General features: G+C 37.7%; 1 protein-coding gene across 1 annotated transcript in view; it reads right to left on the reverse strand.

Annotated features, from left to right (window-relative positions):
- Positions 1-462: 462 nt before the first annotated feature.
- PACRG (parkin coregulated) overlaps positions 463-26424 on the reverse strand; it is a 240920-nt gene continuing 214958 nt past the window's right edge. The window contains 1 exon segment of the mRNA XM_065680444.1: positions 463-926. Coding sequence (XP_065536516.1) covers positions 766-926 — 161 coding nt within the window. The 3' untranslated portion in view covers positions 463-765.

A 26424-nucleotide genomic window follows, 5' to 3' on the forward strand; every position in this document is an offset into this window, starting at 1 on the left:
ATGTGTATATTCTGTGTTTACCCAGATGAACAGTGTTTGTAGGGACTGATACATTATGTACTCTGTATCTTCTTCTGATTTATTGAAGTTCTTTCTGGGCTTCTTGTCTTCAAAACTATAGTTGTGCCTGATATTTGCCAGGAGGAACTGGAGTTCCATGAAAAGATAAACACCTGGAAGCTGAGATGAGGAGTGTGTAAGAAACATTGATTAATTTAATGGCAGTGCTTTATAATGGACCATATATATATTTTCGCTGTAATTGCTATATACATTCAACAGTTTTATTGTATGATGTCAGTGCACATTATTCGGCACAGCTGCTAGAGAGGCATTGCTGAACTGGTGTTTCTCTTCCATGACAAACACCTATTAAGCAGTCAGCATAAACTCTTCTTGTTATAGCCTCTGACATCACCCTCAGGGCAAGCGGACACAGAACAGCAATTGCTGAATCGCGTATGAAAATTATAGTTTTATTGTCTATACAAGTGAAGGTTTAACTCTGATTCCTGCTCGAGTCAGCTCTGTTATAAGGGAGCGATTCTTTCAGGGAACAAACAAGCACAGTACACCATTGTAATCAGAGGAACAGGCACTATTTATCTATTGGAAAGCCTTGTTCACAATAGTGCTAACACTTTAATGCCCCAGAAGCCACTATTTTAGCAGCTGTAGAGAAAAAAGCACGACTAACAAGATGCCATAGAGAGTCAGACACAGGTTTTTTTAGAACACAAATGGAATCATCCCATTTGATGCAGCTCAGTTTAATATGCACGACTGGTAAGTAGGGATCATGTATTTAATGTTTATAAATGCGTTTTCTCCACCGCAGCGTTCAAAGGCTTCCAGTGTCTCTTGAATCAGATCTCCAATGTTTTCACGCTTCTGCTGGCTGTATTCTATCCCATCACCTGAATTAACTGGTTAATAAAACAGAAAAAAACCATGAATTATATTAAATTTACTGTTATGCTTTGAAGTAATGACATAGGAAATTGTCACTGTGCCTTTATTAGAAACTTTGCTCTATGACATGAAACACAGCCGAATTTGAAAACAGGATGGTTTGACATCTCTTTAAGGTTCTGCTCAGGCTTCAACTCTGTATGCCTTCAAAATTTGCTTATGTGTGCATTACTTCAGTATCTGAGCAAAAATCCTAATAAAAATAAAGAAAACACATTCTTCTATAACGTGAAGATGTACTCTCTTACACTGTTGATCTCTTAAGACCATTATGTCTTTATATGGCTTCACTAAGGGGAAATCCTGCATGACCAATTTGGTGGCCTTCTATGATGGGGCTACAGAATTGATGGATAAGGGTAAAGCAGTTGATGTCATCTACCTGGACTTGTGCAAAGCATTTGACACTGTCCCACATGACATCCTTCTCTCTAAATTGGAGAGATATCAATTTGATGGATGGACCACTCGGTGGATAAAGGACTGGCTGGAAGGCCACACACAAAGAGTTGTGGTCAATGGCTCAATGTCCGGTTGGAGACCAGTAACGAGTGGTGTCCCTCAGGGATCGGTGTTGGGACCGGTCTTGTTTAACATCTTCATCGCTGACATGGACAGTGGGACTGAGTGTGCCCTCAGCAAGTTTGCTGATGACACCAAGCTGTGTGGTCCGGTTGATGTGCTGGAGGGAAGGGATGCCATCCAGAGGGACCTTGACACACTTGTGAGGTGGGCTGATGCCAACCTTATGAAGTTCAACCATGACAAGTGCAAGGTCCTACACCTGGGTCGGAGCAATCCCAGGCACAGCTACAGATTGGGCAGAGAAGAGATTCAGAGCAGCCCTGCAGAGAAGGACTTGGGGGTGTTGGTGAATGAGAAACTTAACATGAGCAGGCTTCAGCGTGCACTCGCAGCCCAGAAAGCCAACCGTATCCTGGGCTGCATCAAAAGGAGCGTGACCAGCAGGTCGAAGGAGGTGATCCTGCCCCTCTACTCTGCTCTTGTGAGACCTCATCTGGAGTATTGTGTGCAGTTCTGGTGTCCTCAACATAAAAAGGACATGGAACTGCTGGAACAAGTCCAGAGGAGGGCCACGAGGATGATCAGGGGACTGGAGCACCTCCCATATGAAGATAGGCTGAGGAAGTTGGGGCTGTTCAGCCTGGAGAAGAGAAGGCTGCGTGGCGACCTAATAGCAGCCTTCCAGTACCTGAAGGGGGCCTATAGGGATGCTAGGGAGGGACTCTTCGTCAGGGACTGTAGTGACAGGACAAGGGGTAACGGGTTAAAACTTAAACAGGGGAAGTTTAGATTGGATATAAGGAGGAAATTCTTTCCTGTTAGGGTGGTGAGGCACTGGAATGGGTTGCCCAGGGAGGTTGTGAGTGCTCCATCCCTGGCGGTGTTCAAGGCCAGGTTGGATGAAGCCTTGGGTGGGATGGTTTAGTGTGAGGTGTCCCTGTCCATGGCAGAGGGGTTGGAACTAGATGATCTTGAGGTCCTTTCCAACCCTAACTATTCTATTATTCTATTATTCTATTCTATTATTTTAAACATTGCTTATTTAGGACAAAATTCCAGGGCCAGATGCATAAATGCTTATCTCAAAATGTGACTTAGCTATGGTTTGAAATCTTAAATAGGTATTGCTTTGGGATTCTTCCATGTCAGACATCATATTCACACACTTTTTTTTTGATCAAGGGGATGTCTTGTGGCCTAAAAGAGATACTGGAATTTGACATGGCACATATTCCATTTCTGTTCCCTGAAAAATGTGTAAAATTAAGTCAGTGTCAAAAGGACAAATTATTGCAGCCCCCAGATGCAGTAACATTTTCTGCTGCTTTCTCTAACATGGAGTAGCGAGGATGACACACATTTGTACACACAGAGCATAATTCTTTAAAAACATCAGCTGTGATGACAAACTGTGACAATAAAAAAATACAAGAATAAAAAATAACTTCACCTGCAATGATGCTGAGAGATTTAAAGAAGGAAAATACATTTCATTTTGGTGAAACAATATGAAAGCTATCTTAATGTATTCCAAGACTTATATATAAAAGACATTATATATATAATATATATTATATATTTTTATATATATATTACATATAAAAGACATTCCAAGATTTTTATATATATATAAAGTATCTGGTAGGAGCATAACATACTCAGATCAGGTATGGTGCAGTGGCTGGGGGAGAGGCTGTCACACTGCTCTGGGGTAGTCCACACACAGTCAGTGGTCTCACTGTAGGCAGTGGTGGCAATGTGCCCATGTCATACATTTAGCATCTCAAATAGCACTGCTTGCTTATTGGCACTCTCAGCCAGCCAGCAAAGGATATGTTTGTCAAGACAACGCAACCACCTTCGTGGGTAGTGCCTGCCTTTCACATCAGAGACGCAGTGCACTCAAGGGTGACAGTAGGTTCTGCTCCCACTGCTGCCTCAACATCCCCAGGTTGGTGGGGCATAGACATACAGCTGCACATGTCCTCACTGTCCAGGATTTAATCCTGAGGATCTGGACTTAAAGTCTGTGACTTTGTTACCAGTAAAAACTGAAGAACTATGTTCATTAAGAAAGAGCTGATGAATGCGAGTAAAAATCATCCTTTTGCTGAATTTTCCTGTAAAATACCTGATTGCACTCCAAGTTAATTATATGTGCACCAGCTTTTCAAGCTCCTTACACACATTTGTGTCACTTTGCTTCTTGCAAAATGTTTACACAGATACAGATGGGACACACAAGGACTGGTTTTCAAGTGGAAAGACAATAATATTTTTTTATGATTACTCTTAAGCAAATGAATATTTTCCTATATATTAACTGTTTATTTCACTGACAGGAGGAGCCAGGGTTGTGACATCAAAATTTCCTACAATGAATTTAGTGTAATGTTAAAAATAACAGATTATGTGAGTGCATAGGAAACAGCAAGATTTATTAAATAAAAGGATTGTCTTGTACAAAATACTGATGCAAAAAGAAAATCCCTTTACAGTTGAGTGCAATTTAGACAAAAGTGAAAACAACTGATATCAACTGTGGCTCATCACCTGTGTTGCATGTGCATTGCCAGCACTCCCCAGAACATTTTATAATGGACGTATACCTCATTTCACTGGTTTGAAGAAAGGAAACCCTGAATCTTGACCTAAGTTTTGGCAAATATGTAAAGGGATTACTGACTTTCCAACCATCTGTCTATTACCTGTAGTTTTAAGCCTACACACATGCTCTGCTAATGAACTTACACAGCTTTCATCGTTCTTTCAAAGAAGTAGTAAAAAAATCAGCTCTCTGGAAGTAAGGGTGATATATTGCTAAGCAAGTTTGGAGGAGGCCAACAAGACAGCATGATAATGCTGGTAGCAGAGGTATTTTCCAGAATCCCCTGTTATAGTCTTTATTATAGAGCACAGTCTGTACAAAAAATGATGCCCTAGGTGCTTGATTATAAGGTGCCTAAGAGAATGAGGCAATGATAATGGAAACAGTCTGCAAGGGAAAACTGAATGTGTGATGTGCAGACCATCATTACATTTTTTTTCCTACAGACTATTTGTGCTATATGAAGGTTTGTATCCTCAAGACAGCCATAATTCACATTAATGTCATGGCACAAGCTACAACTAATAATACCAGAAAGGTTATGTCAGCATCGAGGTCACCGGCTAAGTACTAAAATAGCTATCCTATGCAGTTACAGGAATTAACAAATCTTTCAGACAAAAAAGATAATCATTAACCCAACAGGACAACATCCACTAAACAGATGAGTCACAATGATCTGCCCAATGCACCTAAGGGTAAATATCTAGTCATAATAATAATGATGATTATTTGGAAGAAAATAGCTGCTGAAGTATAGCAGTCTCAGCATGGTTTGACTTTATTTCCAAGTTAGTTTGCATGAGAAGCCAACTTTGTCAGCCACAAAAACGTTGCATATGTAAAGTGTGAACATGAATCTGATTCAAGCTTTTTATGAAGTTGTCCTTTGTGAGGAAGAATAAATCAACATGAAAATGCTAGGAAGCACATTTGTCATATCTTTGTCTCGAAGTGAAATGTCTGGCAAATTTAGCATGCATCAAGAACTCTTTTCACAGCAAATGTTATTTCTGTGTTTAGAAGAAATGCATTGAAAGAGATCTACAGGATTACACTTGGGAAAAGATCTCATTTTCACTTCCTGGGTAAAAAAGTTAGTTCCTAGTGTTCTAAATCACGCACCGAGGGTTTTATAGTCCTTAACATAAAATGAAAGGCTTTGCACCTGTCAAGACCTGTGCTAGCTGATGAAATCACCCAGTTCTTTGAGCCCAAGAGTGGCACTCCCTGCCCTACCATCAGCACTGTTAATGCCAACTGCTGTAGCTAAGGAAACCCTGCTCAGACCCTCAGGGACTGAACTTAGTCTTTGGCAGGGAATGGAGGTGGATTTGAATTTTGCTTTAAAACATGGTTTGTGTTTAAGTCTAGACATGCTTCTTTTCATGACTCAGGATATTAATGAAAATCTGGTGTTAATTGTATTCCATCTAGTTTCATTTTAAAATTTCATTAGGCTAATACTACAAATATAATATTGTACTTCATTAAAGAAGGACAAGCGAGTTTCTGTAAATGCAGTAAGAGCTTGATATGACAACTTTTAACTACTGGGGTGGACGAGAAATGTAAACCAACCCTCAAAGTTCAGGCAGACCTATTCTTATCTCTGAATAAGAACAGTGACATTTGTTAGCATCTGAAAGTGTCCGAGACATTCTTTCAGTTTATTATATTTCACTTCAAGGCGGGTCAGCTCTTGAAAAGAATTTTTTCTAATAACCCTGAATATGCTGAAGTACTGTATGCTGTACTTCATGCTGTTATCTATGTTACAGATAACAGAGCCTGCTCCTGGTGGTGGCTGTTCCTAAGGTTCTGCTTCATGGAACACACAGATTAAAAATAGAGTTTCCATACACTTGTTGCTGTAGGGATGCTGTAGATCTTGGGATATTAGAATTTCCACAAATGTTAAATATCTGAGGAATGCTTAGTGTGGGGGAGAGAATAATGCTTACAAGAGATTTCTGAAGAGACAGTGAAAGAAGCCCTGTGTCCCTAGGTTTAGCAATGTTTTAAATGAAATTGTTACTCAAAGGCCATTGCTTTCTAGGCTGATGAACTTTTAAGTGCATATATACACACGCATATATTTCAACTTGTCTTGGAACAAGTAGGTCCTAGCAGAAGTTTTTTAACTTCTAGTTAACAACTAAGAGCTCTTGTATAATGGTTTTGGGCTGGGTTTTTTTTGTATACAAATCAATAAACCTGCTTGGAAAGATAGTTATCATTCCTCCCTATTTGAATCTTGAGAAGCAAAGATACCAAAAGATAAAGCGACTTGCTCCAAGTCATGAAAGGGATTAGTCGCAAATCATGCTTTTTGACTTTTTAATGTATACGATGAAAGTACTGTTTATAGTAAAATACAACTATGGTAAGAATAATTTTTAAGCTGCTTGTTCATCCTCGTAAAACCAACAGCTATTTTCAGCAATTATAATTATTACAGTAATCCAGTATGCTAACCACTTAACAGAATAAGGTTTTTACTTCAAAAAAAGGCAACAGTGATTGGATTGTAAGGTGCAGATATATTTCTCAGTACAGAATTGTATTTCTACAGAAAAGCCTGACACAGAGCAATATACAGTTAAGCAGTACAAACTAGCATTTAAATATTTTGTGGAAAATGTCAGGACTTTTTTTCTTCTAGGAGTTAGCATCAATATGAAGAAATAAACGGAAGCTGATTTTAGCTATAGATTGACACGTATCTATGTCAGGGTTCACATAGTGCTCACTGTTCAGAAACAGTTCAGAGCTTAATTTTTCAATGTCCTCTCGTTAGGATTAGTTTAATTGTCATAAAATATGTTGGCTTCTTGGCTGGTGTGGAAAATGAAAGCCCCTAATGAGTAAGTCTGGCAGGAAGGAGGAGGGTTCCTTAGCACTGCTTCTCTCACTGTGACTTTACTGTGCTTTGAAATTGTCAGTTCAAGGAAGGATAAGGTAGTTCCATCTTCCTATTCATTTAATGGAAAGTCTGTGAAAAGTCACAGGGTAGGACTCTAAACCATCCTGTCTGCTAAGAAATAGCCAGTTCCTTTGGCTTAGGTGAAGGAAAAGCCACCAGGAGGTTACAAATTCTGGACATTACTAACCCAGACAGAAAACCCCGTGTTCCATTCCTGAGGGCTTGGAACAGCGTGAACACCAGTTTTAAATGTTTCTTAGGACACGTCTAGATTAGGTGCACACAAAAGCGCAAACTGACTTCATGCAGGCTGGTCCTAAAGCTGGAGCAGTGGAAAAAAGTGTTCATAGAATAATTTGTGATGGAAAGAACCTCTGGAGCCAAGTGGTCCAAATGCCCAGCTCAACATCAGCTCCATTTTCAAAGTTAGGTCAGGTTGCTCAGGGTGAAATATCTGCAGTTGCTCAGAGCAGAGTAATCCCAGAATGAGAAATGGTGCAGAGATCCCCTGGAGCTGGCAGAGCTTTTCACCCGCCATTTCAACTGTGAGGAAGGGAAGCACTACTCCTTAAATATCAAAATGTAATTGGTGAAGGAAGATTTGCTGAAGTTGCAGACTTCACATGGAGAATTTTTATCTGTTTTGATAGAAAACAAACCTAAACTTTTGTCCTAGTAACAGATTCTAAGCTGTGTATGTAGCATTGCTGTTAGAATCTTAATCATATACAAAAGCAAGAGGCACAGATTTGGGTGAAAAATTAATAAAATTGCATTAACACTCTGACTTGAAACTATGAAAACACAACTTTTTAAAAAAAATAACATGTAGCTTTCAAAGCACTTGAAAACTCTAAAGCTGAAAGCACTTGTATACCTTAAAGGGGCCATAACCTTTTAATATGCACAGACCTGTTTTTTGACACTATCAACACAGAGCTCTCTATCTCTTTCTTTACTTGGTTCTTCCTTCTATTTTTCACTACTAGTTCTGAGTGCTTATCACTTTACAATGCTACAGTACTGTAGAGATTGCAGAATGTTTTAATCCAAGAAGAAAGAATGTATGCTTGGAATTTAAAAAGAATAATAATAGAGAGACATTTCTGTTCATCATAGGTCTTAGAAAAAATGATTTTGTACTTTTGATATAAATCAGCTAGGTATTATCTAAGTAAGATGCTTCCATGATTTTCTTTATTCTTATTGAAGGCATTTTGCTTTAGCATGAAATACAGATTCTTTCTATAGTTATCTTCCATATGCAGCTAGCTTTTAGTTATTTCATAAATCAGCATTTATTTTAAAATCTAAGTGCCATTACTATAAATACTGTTCAAAAAGTCAACAATTCAGTAAGTGGAGGAAGTGCTCTGATTGGAAAGGAAACATTTGACTGACTTACGATGTTTTACTAATGATGTAAGCCTACTAGAGATAGCTGTAACTACTCGTAAATTGCTGCAGTATAAAAAAACCCCAAACCCAACAAATCAAAAAACCCATCTGAAAATGAGCCAAGACAGCAGCTGTTATCACAGTTTTCCATTTCCAGGAAATGTTAGCAACATCAGATGTAATCCTTTCTAAGCCCAGAATTCTTTCTTTCTTTTTTTTTTTTCTTTTTTAATAGAAGTACAATAATGAAAATGAAATCACAGCTTTTGTAACAAATCATATTAGCAAACATATTAGACCAATGAAGTTAAAAAATAAGAGAATATTATTGTGATTTTTTTTCCTTATATGTACTTAAACTTCTCCAATCAATGCAGACTTTGAAGTTTGCTTATGTTTGTGTTACAGATCAATATTAAACAAAGTAGAGTTAAATAATCTTAGATAAACAGCATGCTTAGCAAGGGAACAGAAACTGGAGGCTGCGATCTCTGCGGCCCTGGTACACTGTTTACTGTTGCAAAATGATCGTTAGTCACAAATCATGTTTAAAGTGCAAAAAGGGTTGCACCACTTATATGAATCTGACGTTCTTCCTTTTGTTTTGGATGTATATAAGCCAGTACAAAACAAATACTGTTTTTGTAGCTGGAAATCATGTTTGTGCGTGCAAAATTTGCATAGCTTTGCTGGACTGATGTGAAATACATTTGTTTGTCACATAACTTTCTCATCCAAATATAGCATAATTAATGCAAAAGGAATTAAAACTATGGAAAGAAACCTTTGTATGTATGTGTGTGGAACAAACATAATTTATTTTTAAATGTAATGTGAAGTGACAAAGCTGAAAGTCCCAAAATGCTTTAAAGAATGCTGATTTCTGTACGAAACATAGCCCTACAACAGCCAATTTTTAACACTGAGTTTATTCATATTTAAACTTAAGCTGCCTGGCAATCCATCCTCCTTCTCCCATTGGAATATTTTTATTAATGTAACCAGAATGCTTTTGAGGGGAAGCCTTAGGGGGTTTTTTGGTGGTGGTTTTTTTTTCTCCCCCACAAGCAAAAAGCTCAGTAATTCATTTCTTCATGTCAATAACTGTTGATATGCTTGTACATCTGTCATGTACTAATAGAATTTGTTGTGTCTAAATTCACTGTTCAAAATCATTACTATTTAAGGACCCTATTTGTTACATCTTGCCCATCAAAACTTTCATTGACGACTAAATGATTCAGTAACTGCTTTCATAACTTTGTGACAGAAAGGCGACTCCTTTGTTGTCATTGAAACGTAACCATATAAAAAGTAGGTCAATATATAAAAAAATCCCCATCAGAATTATGGGAGCACGTTGTTAGATATGCCTATGAGTTGCTGGATATGCCAGAAGTTGACAATTTTCTATTTTTTCTGTTCCTTAATTAAGTGAAATAAGCAAGAACCTGAAGTCAAATGAGGGTGCTTTAGCAGTGATTTGAGAAGGGACAAGGAGATGAAAGCTGTGAATGACTCTGTGGATTTGCCAAAATTTCTTTCATTGCTACAGGACAAGGAGAGAATTTATGCATTTTAAAGGACAGCTATCACTGAATCTGGAATGTGCTATTTTATCCTCAAGCCAGACAGAAAGCAACACCCTGCTCCCCCAGATACATGTACTTATAAGGGTCAGGATACGTCCTTTTAGTTTGTCTTTAAATTTTTGTAATACATATTTTTCTAAAGTAAACTGAATAATGTGAATAATGTTTCTGAGTTTCTTCAGTTGGATCAGTACATATCATAGATAAAAATAATTAATAAAAATTACCTTTCCAAGATATGAATTTGCATTCTTTTTATGAAGAACATAAAGGATGAAAAAATAAATACTTATCAAAAGATAGTTAACAGCCATTCATTTTGCATTAAGAAAAGCATACATATGAATTTATAACAGCTTTTCAAGCAAACAGAAAAAAAACCAATTTTAATACAACTAAAATGTATTATAATGTGTAGTTTTTACTTACAAGAATATAAAACAGATTAAAAAGAAAGAAAATTGTGTCCCATAGGTGTGGCTTTTCTGCAGATTCACAGCTTTTGGATTGTGAACATTGCAGCCTCTGAGAGCAATATAGGAACTGCACATACACCACAGACAGGCTTTAGGAATCTCTCACAAAACTGTCTCTTATCTTTTTCAACATTTTTGCTGCATTAAGTGTGAAGAAAGATAAGTGAATAAGAAGAACTATTCAATTAGATACTCTACTCTTGTCAAGATTGCACCTGTACCTTTTGTTGCTTGACCTGTTATTCAAAGGTGTCCTGAGTGTGAAGAAAGCAAGAAGCCCAGCAGCCTCCAGCCCAGTGTGCTGAATGGCTGAGATCTTCTCACAGCGAACCTGAGTTTCAGAAGGAAAGCTGTAGTTCTTTGGGAATGATAGAATCATTTAGGTTGGAAAAAAACCTTTTAGATCATTAAGTCCAACCATTAACCTAATACTGCCAAGTCCACCACTAAACCATATCCCCAAGTGCTACATCTACACATCTTTTAAATACCTTCAGGGGTGGTGACTCAACCACTTCCCTGGGCAGCCTGTTCCAATGCTTCACAACAATTTCAGTGAAGATTTTTTTCCAAATATCCAACCTAAACCTTCCCTGGTGCAACTTGAGGCCCTTTCCTCTTGTTCTATCATTTTTTACTTGGAAAGAGACCAACCCCCACCTCACTACAACCTCCTTTCAGGTAGTTGTAGAGAGTTATAAGGCTTCCCCTGAGCCTTCTCTTCTCCAGACTAAACACCCCCAGTTCCTTCAGCCACTCCTCATAAGACTTGTTCTCCAGACCCTTCACCAGCTTTGTTGCCCTTTTTTGGAACCCCTCCAGCCTCAATATCTCTCTTGTAGTGAGGGGCCCAGAAATGAACACAGTGTTCAAGGTGTGGCCTCACAGGTGCCCAGTACAGGGGAACAATCACTGCTCTGGCCCTGCTGGCCACACTGATACAAGCCAGGATGCTCTTGATCTTGGCTGCCTGGGCACAAGCTGGCTCATGTTCAGTGGCCATCAGTCAGCACCCCCAGGTCCCTTTCCGTCGAGCAGCTTTCCAGCCACTCGTCCCCAGGCCATTGGAGGGTTGCATGGGGTTGTTGCGACCCAAGTGCAGAACACAGCACTAAGCCTTTTTGAACATCATAAAACAGCCCATCAATTCAGCCTGTTTAGATCCCTCTGTTGAGCCTGCCTTCCCTCAAGCAGATCAACAGTTACACCCAACTTTGTGTTATCTGCAAATTTAGAGAGGGTGCATGCAATCCCCTTGTCCAGATCATTAATATAGGCTATTCAATGGAACTGTCCCCAGTACTGAGCCCTGGGGAATGCCACTTGTGACAGGCCACCAATCTTTGGGCTCAGCCAATCCAGCCAGTGAAGAGAATACCTGTCTAAGCCATGAGCAGCCAGTTTCTCCAGCAGTTTCTTCAGGCCTGTAGTTCCCCCTCCCTATAGATCCTCCTTCTGGCCCTTCTTGTAGATGGGGGAAATAAAGTGACATGCAAAAACCCCAATATCTCAGGTTATAGAAATTTACTGTTCCTGTTACTCTTCTTGTATAGTACAATCTTTCGAAGCGATGGTTGAAGAGACTGTATGTTGATAGGCCAAGAAGCCACTCCTGTATTCTGTGGCACACAGCTTAGTGAGGACATACTACCACTAGCCTGAGACTACAGCTGAACAAAAATAAAGTAGAGCAGATGATCATCTCAAACATTTACTCTTTGCATCTTGTGTCAATTTAAATTATGAAGTAGTAAGCTGAAGGGAGAGTGATTTAAGGAGTGGGGATATGAGAGCTCTCCAATATAGCTCAGTGAGTTTTTCAAACCTTATTCTGACCTAAGCTAATTGTAAACATGTTATTTTAAATATTGGCTTTAAATATCTTCCTTTAGAGACCACTTTAGAACTTTTTATTGATATTAAGTGAACAGAGGAACCATCTATTTCTCTGAACATGTATTTCTCCTGAGATAAATCAGTCAAAGGGAAGTTGGTTGGTGGCATGTTGTGAAATCGCATAACCCATCTCAGTGGTTACTAATTCAGCCACCTCAGGTACAACTGCTTGTTTGTCTAGCTTGCCATTAAGACTGCAGGAACTCAAATAGTGGAGCATGCTGATACCGTGAGCTCCTGCCTGTCTGCTGTTTTCATTTGTCTGAGAAGAACTTTGCTGAATTTGAAAAAAAAAACCAAACAACAGAAAGAAACTGAACTGCAATGGCAGTTAACAGTAACTTTGCTATTGATAACATCAGTGGGCATGTACAAAGGCAGAAGATATTTACACATGCTTTTCCAGTAACCTGACCCAGTACTTAGACCACCTACTGAGATTTAGCAGCTCTTGCAATACACAGCAAACCCATTTGTTTCACCACTTATGCAACTTTTATATGATTACTTCCTTTGCCATCCAACGTAAAATCATTATTTACCATGCCATTGTAGGTATCACAGACTCTAGCCTGTGTTTTCTAAAATGTCCTCCTAACTTTTCACAAAGGGATTGCAGTGTTATTAAAACACGAGCATTTTAGTGATGCCTAAATACAGTTGTTCATAACAAAGAATTAATTGTGCACGATAGGTGTGTATAAAACCCACAGGATGAGAAATTAGTGGTTTTGTTTTTGAGATGAAACTATTATTCTTATATATTACAATATTTTCAGAGAAAATGATTTTTAATACACAAAAATATGAATTTATTTTATTACACTTTATTACTTTTGTTCATTATTTTAAGACAATGGTGGTGTTCCACTAAAAATTGTTAATGCAGAATCTTTTTTTCCTATTCCAGATAGTATTTTTCTGAAAAAATAAAAAGCAGTCATAGGTCCTAGCTATAGGACAAAGAATCAAGAATATATTTTTCTGATTTACAGTGCCCTGATACAATTTTAATGTTGGTGTGTATGAAAAAAAATGTTGCTGTTACTTACATTGCTTACACCTGAAGAACTGCAATCATCCATAAGCACATAATCTCTTAAGGCTGTACTTGTTGTTACACATTTACTGAAAAAGACCTTTAAACTTATCTATTCTGGGACTATATATAGAAGTGAAAATGGCTTTTCTGTGTACAAGCAGGACACATGACATGCTCAACAGAGTAAATTGGAACCTGGTTAACACTAGTAATACCTTTATGATATCTGTACAAGTGCCATCACATAGAAAACATCAAGCTGCTAACAAACAGCACTTCTGGTTCAGTTTCTAATATTTTTCTTAGTACGCTTTCACTTCATTACAAAAGCAATGAACCTGAACGGTAAAGCTGGAAAAATAATTTTTGCTTCTCAGGTGAATTTGCATTTGCTTGTCCTAAACTGCTGCAAATAGCAGGTATCTGTAGACAGATGGAAATATACTAGTTCCAGTAAGTTCATCTCCCTTGCCATGGTTGAGTGTTTGCTGTCCTGACATCTTGCTGTGACAGAGCCTTAAAACACAGGATTAGAAATTTTGTAATTTGTTATTCTCCAGCCAATCCTGGCACATAGCACTTACATTCTCCAACTTATCATTAAAGCATGCTACATTTTGTAACTGCGATCCTAATTTTTTATTCATCATTCACTCATTTTACAGCCCTTCCAGCCCTGGTGCCTGACAAGCCTACAACTGTTCAGCTTCAGAAGGAAAACAGATCACACACACACACATGCATGTCAGGACAGGGAGGAGGAGACAGGACAAGAAGTGATATGGCTGAATGCTCTTGGTCAATTCAGACTAGCCTAGAGGTTTATAACTAACAGCCAAGAGTTAAATAGCACGGCAGAGCACAATGTGTTTGAATATTTGTAAGTTTGCATTTTCATGCATTATAATGAAGAACAAAAGTAAAAAGCTCTCAAGACAATTCTTCCCTAGCAACCTAAGTATGTTTCCTCACACTTGGATGATCTGAGAGTACGTTCACACATTATGACTAGCTTTACATTAATAACAGTGATATGGTCATTCCTATGAAGGAAAGTCATGAGTGGTTTCTTTTAGATAAAATTGGGACCCACTGAAAAGATAACCTGGAAGACAGCATGACTAATATCTAAATGAGACATATTTAAAGAGTAATATTCTTGTGCAGTTTTCTTGGAATGCTTATTGCCCAGTCGATATGGTTAACCTCCACAGGAAAGGGAGAAGTAATGCCCACAGAATTCCTTTAGCACCTCTCTTCAGCAGCCCACAGATGGCTGTTTCACCTCCTACGTTGTTTAGTGGTAATGGCTGTGGTGAGTTTACAGGTCTCTGATCCAGCTCTGCAGCTGCACTGCTGAATTGGTACCCACGGAAGCACTACATCAAAAGTAACAGAAAACTCTGCTTCAGAAAAATATCACTGAGCATTTTTGGACAACAGTGGCTGCTGCAGAATGATGACTTTTGAAGAAAACTACGGGATGTTATTTCAAGGGAAAAGAATTACTTATACTAGTCTCCATAAATTCATGTGAGTAAAATTCTTGAGTCACCAAGAAGTTTTATCACTGAATGGTGATATCTAGAAAGGTTCTTCTGAATTAAGTTGGCCAGCACAGCCAAAGTTTATTGGGCACTTGACTGATAAGTAAATCAGACAATTCTTGTCCCAGGGACAAGAATGTGGCAGAACAGAAGACAAAGAAACACAAGGGCTGAAAGTGGAGGAAAGGAAGACAAGCACATGCATTTGGCTAGTTAAGTTTCTTAAAAAGTAGATAGGCTTAGCTGCATGTCTGTAGCTAGGATCCAGTATCTCTGCTTTACAGTTCTGAGTAAGACTCTCACAAGTAAGAATATTACAAGTTTAGTTTGGAAAATGATTAGAAGGGAATGTCAGCCTTAGTAATATAAGTATAGAGCTTCTACAGGAATGTGTGCTATCAGCTTAAGTATTGACTTCACAAGATGGAGGAGGTGAGCTAAGGCTGTTACCAGCCCATGACAGGAGAGGTACCAACAGCCTCACAGTGCTTGAGACCTCTCCTTTGCTATCCTTTTAATCATATGGATAAAAAATAGAGTTATACAGAGATCTCTTGCTGGTTTGGTAATATCCTCATTTTAGAGGGGCATAAGCTTTCCTCTCTATTTAATATCAAAAAATGCTGAAAAGTCAGTAAGTCATTTTAGGCATGCTTGTTATCAGATCTAGTGCTTCAGCCATCTGCCTCAACAGCTCCTAAAACTGCCTACAGTTGTCTGGCAGAGATTATAACCACTGTCACTGAATCCTCAGAAGTCATAGAGGAAGTGAGGCTAATATCAGTTTATTTACATCTTCTCACTATTGTAATATATTCATATCTATCAGCCCAGATTGGCTTAAACATGGCTTATGGTTCTAGCTCTGTAGGCGAAATAAGAACTTGATTTTGTAGGAGAGGAACAATAATAGCACTCATCAGCTAACAGACTGACTTAACTTCACACATCCATGGAAGACAACTGTGAAAACAGGCAGAATTAGAGACACAGAGCAGGAGGCAACATCATTGTATAACTCTCATACAGTAGTAATAGAAATTTCAGACCAAGTCAGGAGTTGCGACACTTAATAACTGCCACATGGGAGTTATCTCTGCAGGAGAATTGGTAGGGTTGCACTAGACCCACCTCACAGCATAACGTAGGAGTTACATTCCCAAGAACAAAGTCCATGTGAGTGAAAGGCTGATCAGTGAAGGTAGACAGCAGGGAACAGAGAGCAGAACAGTATCTAAAATCTTGCTTTGTTTCTGAGACTGAAATGTTTGCATCAACCCTGAACTACAGCCCAGAAGTTTTCCTGAGGGTAGATATCTATTGCCATTCCTTTTGGGGGAGATTGACAGATTTCTTTAAAAGCAAGTTGTGCCACAAGGCAGTAATGATACCTTATAGTATCAGCTAAGGCTTGTTTTGACACCTTTTACGTGTTTTACACCCTACCAACATTTCTCTTACCAGGGGCATGAATTTGGATCTTCCCTTTACCCAGATGCTTATTTTTCTACAAACCCTGACCCCTTGAATTTTGTACAATGAGTTTACAAATTGTGGGAGCTGTGGGGGTGGGGAGAGACATACAGAACAGAATAACCTTGTGGCCCATTAAGCCTTGTATTTTTAAAAGGGCATGCAAAAAAACCAAACCAAACCAGAACAAAACAAAAAAAAAAAAAAAAAAAAACAAAACATGAGCAAAGGCAGCAATGGCTGTTTTAGTTTTTATAGTTTGAAAAACTAGTGGTGAAGCGCCCTCCCAGGAAGCAGGAAATAAGCACAGCATTGTTGAACCTATGTAGCTTCAAATCTACATCTTTCATGATCAGGGAGATTTTATCTAATTATCAAATTAGTTACTATATAGAAAGGCTCTTGTGACCTATATGCTTATGATCTGGCAAGGAAGAATCAGTAAGACAGGCCTTTGTTAGACTATGAACTTGTGCCAGTGTTTTCTGAGAGTCGCAAAGTTTACTACCTGAGTGGGCTGATCCTGAGCCCTTACCAGTTCCTAAATGAGGGCTACAGTGAATCAGAACATCTGTACATGAGGCTAGGTATTTAAATGCCTAAATACACATTTACATGAATACATCTACAGTGCCAAGTTTTAAGTGTTTTGACTTGAACTAACTTCCTAACAGATGGTTATTCTGCATCTATCTTCATTTATTTATGACTGTTTATGTTTTTACAGACGTAATAACTGATCTAAAAGTGATACAAGCTTGTTCTTTGTCTTTTTATTTATATTGCAATAACAGTTAAAGGCATTATTTTACTGCACAACCTATAGAAATTGCATAAAGATAGCCTTTCTGTGTTCTACTCAGAAGTGGTCCTTCCAAATATTCAAGAAAAACTGCTGTGACCATAAGGCAAGTTGGACAAACATAAACTAGATGCTAGCATCACCTGTAACATTGTAAGCTTAAGCAAAATATTACCACAAAATAAAAAAAAAAAAAATTAAAAAAGTGAAACGAGGAGAAAATAGAGGAAGATAAGGAAAATATTTGAGCACGTGCATCAGAAGCTTCAGAAAATGGAGTTCAACAAAATTAACGCAAAAATTCTCAACAAGATAAATCTCATGCTACATAAAATGCAGTTCTTGGTATAGTAAGCAGATAGAGCTGTTATTCATCTGATTCAGGAAACTGCCATGCAAGTGTGTAAGTGATTGCAAAATCAGGACTAAAGGGTGTTTATTTATTCCAAAAGCATGTCCTGACTAAAGAAGCAGGCAACCAAGCAAGGCAAGCATATACAAAGTATTAAGAAATGAAGGACCTAATACTGCTGTCAGCTATATTCATGCCTCACCATGTAAATCAGTGTGTTTCAGAAGACTAAATGAGAGAGGGAGTTACCTTTGCCCACTACAGTGATTAATTAGCTTATTTTTCAATATGAAAAGTGCTCGGTATGTTGTTACAACTTTTTTCACAGTACCAAAAATACAGCTATACCCCTCTAACAGGAAAAGGCACACATGACCATGAAACACTATGAGACTTTGGGAAGGAATGTCATGAGAAAGAAAATTTCTCAGCTTTTAAGTTGCTTTTATTTATATGTAAGTTGTAATGCCTAGGGAAAGCAAATTTTGCTATAATCATTTTCTTACATTACTGACATGCTTTTTAATGCACAGCTTTAACTACAACCATCTGAAGAAGATTCAGAAGATCATTACAGTTGCCAACATTTATTATGCACCTTTATATGCACTGTAACACCACTGCATTTGTATCAAGAAACCAGATCTGTAGAGGAAAGACAAGGAAGTTTTCCCACTGAATGACAAAGACGGTTTATTTCCATAAGCCAAATTTTTCAGGAAACATAAACTGAAAAAATTATTGATGTAGAACGGCTTTATCGCATCAGCTGCAGAACTCCACTGGGGAAAACAGAAACGAGAAGCCCTTAGGCCACATTTTGTGTGACCTAATTCTTTCAAGGGTATGTTTCTGCAAATTTTTAGGAAGTGACAATGCAAACAAATGACGGTTCCCACCGTGGTGTGTTCATGGAATCTCTGCATAACCTCCAGAGTTTGCACCAACATTACAGTGCATAGTTCTGCTGTAGAGTTTAATTACTTTTGAATGTAAATGAGCAGAAAAATAGTTATCACACACCCAGCAGAAGAAACAGTTATGCTTCCATAAATTCCTGCTATTCTACTGCTGCAATTGTCAATTTAAAGTTTCAGTCTATATGCTGCTGCCAGTTAATGATTAGTTGACTATATTTTTGAGAAATTGCACTCCAGTCAAGGGAAATGAAGTAAAAAGATGAGGGGAAAAAAGAAACTAACATTGTTAAAGTCTAATTAGAGCAGCAGGGCCAGTACTGGACTTAGCTGTGATGAGGTTGTCTTTCTGTTAGATTTAGTACACTGAATTCAGTGAGAGCAAGATCAAATGCTATGATTTGATTTTCATGGGTGAAGTGTTAATAGGAGTGTGGATTAACTTTTTCCTCATGTTGTGAAATTGTTTTTGTATTAATGTAAAGCAGAATACAATCATTCTTCTCTCTGAGGGTATATTTTGAAAATCTGCCCATTTGCTTTCAGAAGGATTAGTGCCATGCAGTTTATTTTGAAGGAAATCACATTCCTTTAACAAAGAAAAAAAACAATCATTCTTTTCTCTTCAGCATCATCAGCAATATCCACCAGAACTTCATTTTAACAACTGCCTATGTCAGTTAACCACTCCTTACTTACATGGTTTTAATTCATGCTGGTTTGTTTCTAAATGGAGCTCTTGCAGCAAATGAATGTGTTTTCATTTAGCAGCTTTTCACATAACGACTGAGGACCACATTTTAGTTATAGTTGATAAAAACATAATTAAAAAATAACGCTTTAGAAATGTAATTGGATTTTATCTTTCAAGAAAAAAAACCCTTATATTTAAACTTATTGTTCCCCTAAACCATCAAGCTATCAAAATATTTCACCCCTCCTCTAGAAGTATTAATAGGCATTCAAAACAGCTTTACTAGCCATATATTCTGAAATGTTTTTGGTTTCACAACACATGAATTCACACTTGGCACAATAAGTGTTGATAATAAAACCTGTCTGAATGCCCATAAATATGCATTGTGGTGAAATATTAGCTATGAAGTTCTTCATCCCTCCACCTATAATTATTTAGTACAGAAAGATCTAAACATTTATAATTTAAATAAGGCAGAATAGCTTTTTAAATGAAAAAGGTCAGATGCATGTAATACACATTTTTCACTTTGAATTGTGCAAAGTTTATTTGTAGATCTTTGAAGCTACTGGGAAATTTGAGTGTTTATTCAGCTGGAACTTTGAGTATTTCGTATATAATGCGTATGTTCCCTGAAATAGTTTAAATTGACTCCTGCAAACAAATAGTGGGGTGTTGTATTCACATCTCAGATATTCCATACAACAGATTAAAAATGGAACATGGGCATCAATTCCTTAATGCTTCATAATGCCTACTCAATAGTAAAAGACATCAATAGAATTTCATTATTATTTTGTATAACAGAACCAAAATCCCCCCATTCCTTAACTAGAATCATAGAATGGTTAGGGTTGGAAAGGACCTTAGGATCATCTAGTTCCAACCCTCCTGCCAGGGGCAGGGACACCTCACACTAGACCATGTCGCCCAAGGCTCTGACCAGCCTGGCCTTCAACACTGCCAGGGATGAAGCATTTACCACTTCTTTGGGCAACCCATTCCAGTGCCTCAACACCCTCACAGTAAAGAACACCCTTATATCTAACCTGAACTTCCCCTGTTTCAGTTTGAACCCATTATCCCTTGTCCTATAACTACAGTCCCTGATGAAGAGTCCCTCTCTAGTATCCCTGCAGTCCCCCTTCAGATACTGGAAGGCTGCTATGAGGTCTCCACGCAGCCTTCTCTTCTACAGGCTGAACAGCCCCAACTTTCTCAGCCTGTCTTTGTATAAGTGCTCCAGTCCCCTGATCACCCTCATGGCCCTCCTCTGGACTTGCTCCAACAGCTCCATGTCTTCTTAGTTTTTAGGGCACCAGAACTGCACACAGTACTCCAAGTGGGGTCTCACAAGAGCAAAAGGGCAGGATCACCTCCTTCGACCTTAATCTTAAAACACACAGTATTCAGTTTGGTTTCAGGAAAAGTAATAGGACTAATAGAGCGAGGGAAAAAGTGAGCTTTTTAGATGTCTAGATCATGGCTTATATCAGTAATGTGGGATATAGCCCGCTAATTGATATTATGAACTTTCAGTGATGGAGATTGTTCCTTGTAGGTGTTTCATTTATAATATCGCCATTAGACCTGATTCACCACAGTCCATGTGATCAAGGAAATGGCAAGATCATGGTCTTTAGGGTTGTCCCTAAATAATAAAAATATGAATCCGCTTTTGTTCAGGAAGATGAAGTAAATGACTAAGGAAGAAGTGTTTCCTAGTCCTAGTATCTGAGGTCAAATTCACTTAATGAGTATATGCATGTCTTTTATTGTAATTAATGGAGGTCTACATACCAAATCTAAGATAACCAATCTACCATTTTAAATTACATTAGTATAATGTATGTATGATATTAGTATAATGTATGACCTTCATGGAGTTTACAAATTTGAACTTAATTACAAGGTTGCCCAGGGGGGTTGTGGAGTCTCCTACATTGGAGGTATTCAAGGCCCGCCTAGACAAGTTCCTGTGTGATGTACTGTAGGTTACCCTGCTCTTGCAGGGGGGTTGGACTAGATGATCTTTTGAAGTCCCTTCCAACCCTTGGGATTCTGTGATTCTGTGATTCTGTAGCTATTTGAATGTAAAATCACCATTTGTACTCCAGCTATACATTGCATACATTTATACATCTATTTGCATAATTTTAACAGCATTTATTAGTCATACATTATTTATTAAAATGCACTAATCATTTTTGTCTTATTTTTTCAGAGATTATTTCTTACAAGTAACAAGAAAGAAACCCACCATTCAGAAGTATTCTATTGTACACAAAATACTATAAATGGAAACATGTATTTTAAATGTTCCTGAAGAACTGTAGGGTTGGGTTTTTTTAGTTTGGTACCCATTATTGCTTCATATTGAACAATTAAACTGGTTAAATACACTGGGTCTCTTGGGAGATCTTTTACAGCACCCTTCCAATACCCAAAAGTATTAACCTTGTAATACTGCATTACAAGGGCATGTAGTGACAGGACAAGAGAAAATGGCTTTAAACTACAAGATGGTAGATTAGATTAAATATGAGGAAGAAATTCTTCACTGTGAGGGTGGTGAGGCACTGGCACAGGTTGCCCAGAGAAGCTGTGGTAGCCCCATCCCTAGAACTGCTCAAGGCCAGGTTGAACATGGCTTTGAGCAACCTGGTCTAGTGTGAAGTGTCTCTGCCCACGGCAGGAGGGTTGGAACTAGATGATCTTTAAGGTCCCTTCCAACTCAAATCACTGTATGATCGTATGATTGTCTCTCTGAATGAGGAAATGAAAAGTACACTGTTAGATGTAATTTGAATTTAGCACGTATGCTAGAAATGAAATCTCATTTCTTTCTCTAAATTTGTAGATCACAAGTTGTAGTAAGTAGAGCCTAACTGCCACATAACATTTGGATTTTTCACCGTTAAATCACAGTAACTTCTACTTCTGATGCCATCATTACAGTATATTCTCCAAGAATTTGATTTTTTTCTGACAAATTTTATATTTTTAACTCTTTCATAACATCAATATTTCTGAATCCCATGATTCAGATATGGATTTGAACAAATAAAATTTACATCTTTTGTTTGCGCCAAACAACTGACCAAATACAAACACAGAAAAGATGAAAACCAGAACAGAAACTTGGGTACAAAGGGTCCTGAGCATTAGTGAACATTGGCCGCCTACCTCACTTCTGCAATGGCCTCCACTAAACTCCTGAATACACCTGGGACTCTTTTTGATAACTACACTGACTAGCATTCAAATGTATCACTTATAAATAGGATCCCACAATAACCTTTCTTTTTCTCATCTGTTTCAGATGTATAGTTAGTATAATCTGATATTTTTGTCAGTGGTGGCTTACTTTATGGCCTATTAACTATTGTAGCAAGTTCCCATTTGTGGCTCAGCTAGCATGTACATATGGTTTTCAGTGAGCTACACTACCTTAGCAATCTAATTTGAAGTATGTTTTTAAATGACAAACTAGTAATTAACATGTAAGAAAAGTTGGCATGGCTTTAGTACGTGGTGTCAGTCAATTAGAAAATTTTTTGCCTTTACTATTTAGAAGCTGATCAGTTGGGCTATAGATCTTGATATGCATGTTAACTTTTACAATCCTTAGTAATATTAATACCAGGCTTTTACCCATATATGATACTTTTTGGATTATTGGCAATAGCATAAAAATAAACAAGGTGCAGAAAAAAACCAACAGCTGCAAACAGAAGCCAAATAAGGCACAGGATCTTCTCTAAAATCAGTTAGTCCAAGAGAAAAAAACCCTTTTTCTCCTTCCACACAAGATCTGGAGGTTAATAAAACATACACAATTTAGTCAGTAGCAAGATTACTCAACTAACCCTGAAGTTTTCCAAAAGACATAAGATAAAAGGTCATCTAGGCTTATTCTGCAACCACAGTCTCATGCATGACAAAATCAGTGGCCTGTACGAAAAGTTAAATCAGCTTCTGTATGAAGAGAGAGCATGTTTCAACAGTATTATCAGGTAAATTTTAGACTTACACTGGTATGAAGACAAAGATAAAAGAAGAAATATAAGTAGCATGGTGAGTTGACAGACTAAGTGGCTTTTCACCCTGAAAGATGAGATTTGGAAGTCAAAGTCGATGTATAAATGAAACACATTTTCTGGTGTCATTCATGTCCATTTGTTCACTGAACAAAATTACCATATAATTTTCTCTGATTAACTGTGATTGGCAGCTGTATTCAAATAGTCTGGAACTGTACTAGAAGCTGTGTAAAATGAGAAAGCTACGCTATCCATGTAGAAAGGTAAGGGTGCATGATAATTCTATAATTATCTCCATTCCATGGTAAACAGCGTTTTATTTTTCTAAGAAATGAAATTCACACAACACAAGAAATGTAAGTAGCAAGGACAAACAGTTCCTCCTCCCCCCCAAATAACAGTAAAATTAAAGGGTAGAAAGAGTAGTGCAAGGAAATGCTGTGTGACAGGTCTTTTGGAAGCCTTCAGGAAGCATTCAGGAAGATTATGTATATTTAAGAGGAAAAAAAAAATCATATTTCATTTAAATACAACTGATTTATATTTCAGGTAATTAAGAAAATTATTATTATGTCAGTAGATAAATCTCTCCTTTTGCTGCTTGCAGTGGCTTCCTGCCACTACTAACTTCACAGTTTACTTCTAGCAGGAAACCAGTAAGCCCATTTATGCAAATACATGTAAGGATGTGGGCAGATGGGAGCTACCTTTTTGATTACTGATATTGCAGATTTCAAACACATTAGTTTCTGAAAACATTGACTCAGTTTCCAGAATGAATCTTGTCCACAGGAAAAACTGTACAAGGCACATATCTATTTGTAGTTTAGGCAAAAATTTCACTGCTTGAGCTTTCTTCCCACAAAAAGGCTAAGAAATGTAGAACTTAGTAGGTAATTACCAGAGACAACACAAATGTCATGTTTTTCCAGCGAGGTACACTTGCGAATAGTTTATCTTTCCATTCCTGGTGTCTTCCTGTCTGCCACTTCCCCCAGAAATAATGGAGAGAATTACATAGACTTTAGCCATGCAGAACTATCAGCCTAGCATCAGAAACGCTCCTCTGTTGAATTTTCTATCCATTCCTAATTTGCTATTCTAGCTGAAGTTTTATTTGAACTCCTTTCAACTTTGCAAAATCACAGGCCCATTTCTCATTCTAAAAAGACCCACTTGCTGTCAGTATTGGGTAAATATCGAAAGCAAACAAAAATTTTGAACTTCTTAATGTTTACAGGCTACTAGTGCAACGGCTGGTCATTCCTGTCCACAACCATTTGTGGTCTTTAGTCAACAAAATGAAGCTAAGCAGTAAGCTTGATTGCAAATATCTTCATCAGACAACAGTTAAATCAATTAAAGCTGAAAGAGTACATCAAAACGATGCACCGTTGTTATTTTCCCGCATGAAGACAATTGGAATGATGAGAGACTGATTTTGTGCTAAATAAGAGATAACATGCCCACTTAAACACATGAATTCAAACCAAGGTCTAGGAGTCAAAACAGAAAGCAATCAAAATACTTGTTTTTTAGGCTGCATGACCTTACTTCAGGAAATCAGTTAACATGTTTAAATCTATCATAGTTTAGGAAATATACTTGATTATGTGCTTAACAATAAGACAATGCTTATGTTCATTATGCAGTGTTTACTTCAAATGTTTATAAGCATGTGGCTAAATTCATCACAAGAAAAAACAGTTTCCCAAGTCGCTGCTGGAACATCCACTACCCAAACTTCAGAAATACGCTGCTAGATTGAGAATTAAATGTGCAGGATTTTAATACTCTTTTTCATCCAGGATCATACTTGCTAATCTTTGCACACTTATTTTCTGTTATATACAAGTAACTATGTTCATTCACGGTGGTCTGAAATGGTAAATGGTATGAAATGCACTGAAATGGTGTGAATAATAGCAAAGCAAACAAAGATGCTGTTGCTTATTCAGGTTCATTTTGCAAACAGGCCAGCCAATGCATTCAGCAGGCAGGGACAATGCTGGGCTGGGTTATCACACATGGGTAACGTGCTACATTCTTCTCATGCCACAGTGTTACATTCTTTACTGCTCTGGGTTGTAATCTGGCTAGGTCACAGCAAATCATGGCTTGATAGATTGTGAAACACTGAATTACATGATCCTTTCTATGAAGGCATCTTCTGGGATATTTTAAGCTAGTTGATTATTCAAGAATTTTTGGGATGAGCTATGAGCCTGGCCTCCTGGTTAGCAGAAAAGTAAGCGCTAAAGGCTACCACTTAGCCCACTTCTAACTCTTTTCACGTGAGGTCTCTGAAACATCTGTATATTACCTGGAAGACCCATGTTAATTTAATACAAACCTCGAAAAATACTGTAATCCTAAATTCTGGATTTAAACATGGAAAATGCAAATCTGAGACATCTTTCCTTTTCTTGGCTATAAACAGAACTGGAAGAAATATAAAGTCTATATAAAGTGCCTACTGCTCAGGAATACATATGGAAATCAGATTTTTGCATTAGCAGAGTTTCACTTGAAATTGTTTCTTGAATTAAGAAGCAATATTAAAGATATAAAAAACAGCACTAAATAAGAAAACAGGCATTTTGGTGCTTCTGTCTGGCTAGAAAGTATTTTACTTCTCTTAAAAAGATTTATATTTTTAGTAGGAAGGAGAGACCCAAGTCTGACTCCCCAACACTTTACAAAATAAGTGATTCTACTGAGTTAGATGGAACATCATCTATGAATAAATATTTATGCAATTAGACGTGTTAATTTTGTACAAGGAAATGCTCTAACCTAAGGCAGACGATGAAATCACAGAATTCAATTTAAACAAAAGAGAAGATTAATTTGAAAAGCAGCAGATTTTTAACAATGAAGTGTACACACAGTGATGTGTGAATTAATTTTCATAGACATTTACACTTTAATATTATTCTGACAAGTGAAAATAAGTTATGATTTAAAATCGGCAACAAACTTTTGACACAAAGCTTGCATTAAACCGAAAAGGAACAGTGTACAGAAATGGGTAGGAAGAATGTATCTCTCAGTCCTTTCAAGTCCTCACTTTCAGCTTCACAACTTAGATATTTTCACTCGTACTTTTGTAAAAGCTCAAAAATGTCTAGCCACTTTTGGAATTCCAGGCATAGATA

The sequence above is a fragment of the Lathamus discolor genome, chromosome 5 (assembly GCF_037157495.1).
Source record: "Lathamus discolor isolate bLatDis1 chromosome 5, bLatDis1.hap1, whole genome shotgun sequence".
Taxonomy (NCBI): domain Eukaryota; kingdom Metazoa; phylum Chordata; class Aves; order Psittaciformes; family Psittacidae; genus Lathamus; species Lathamus discolor.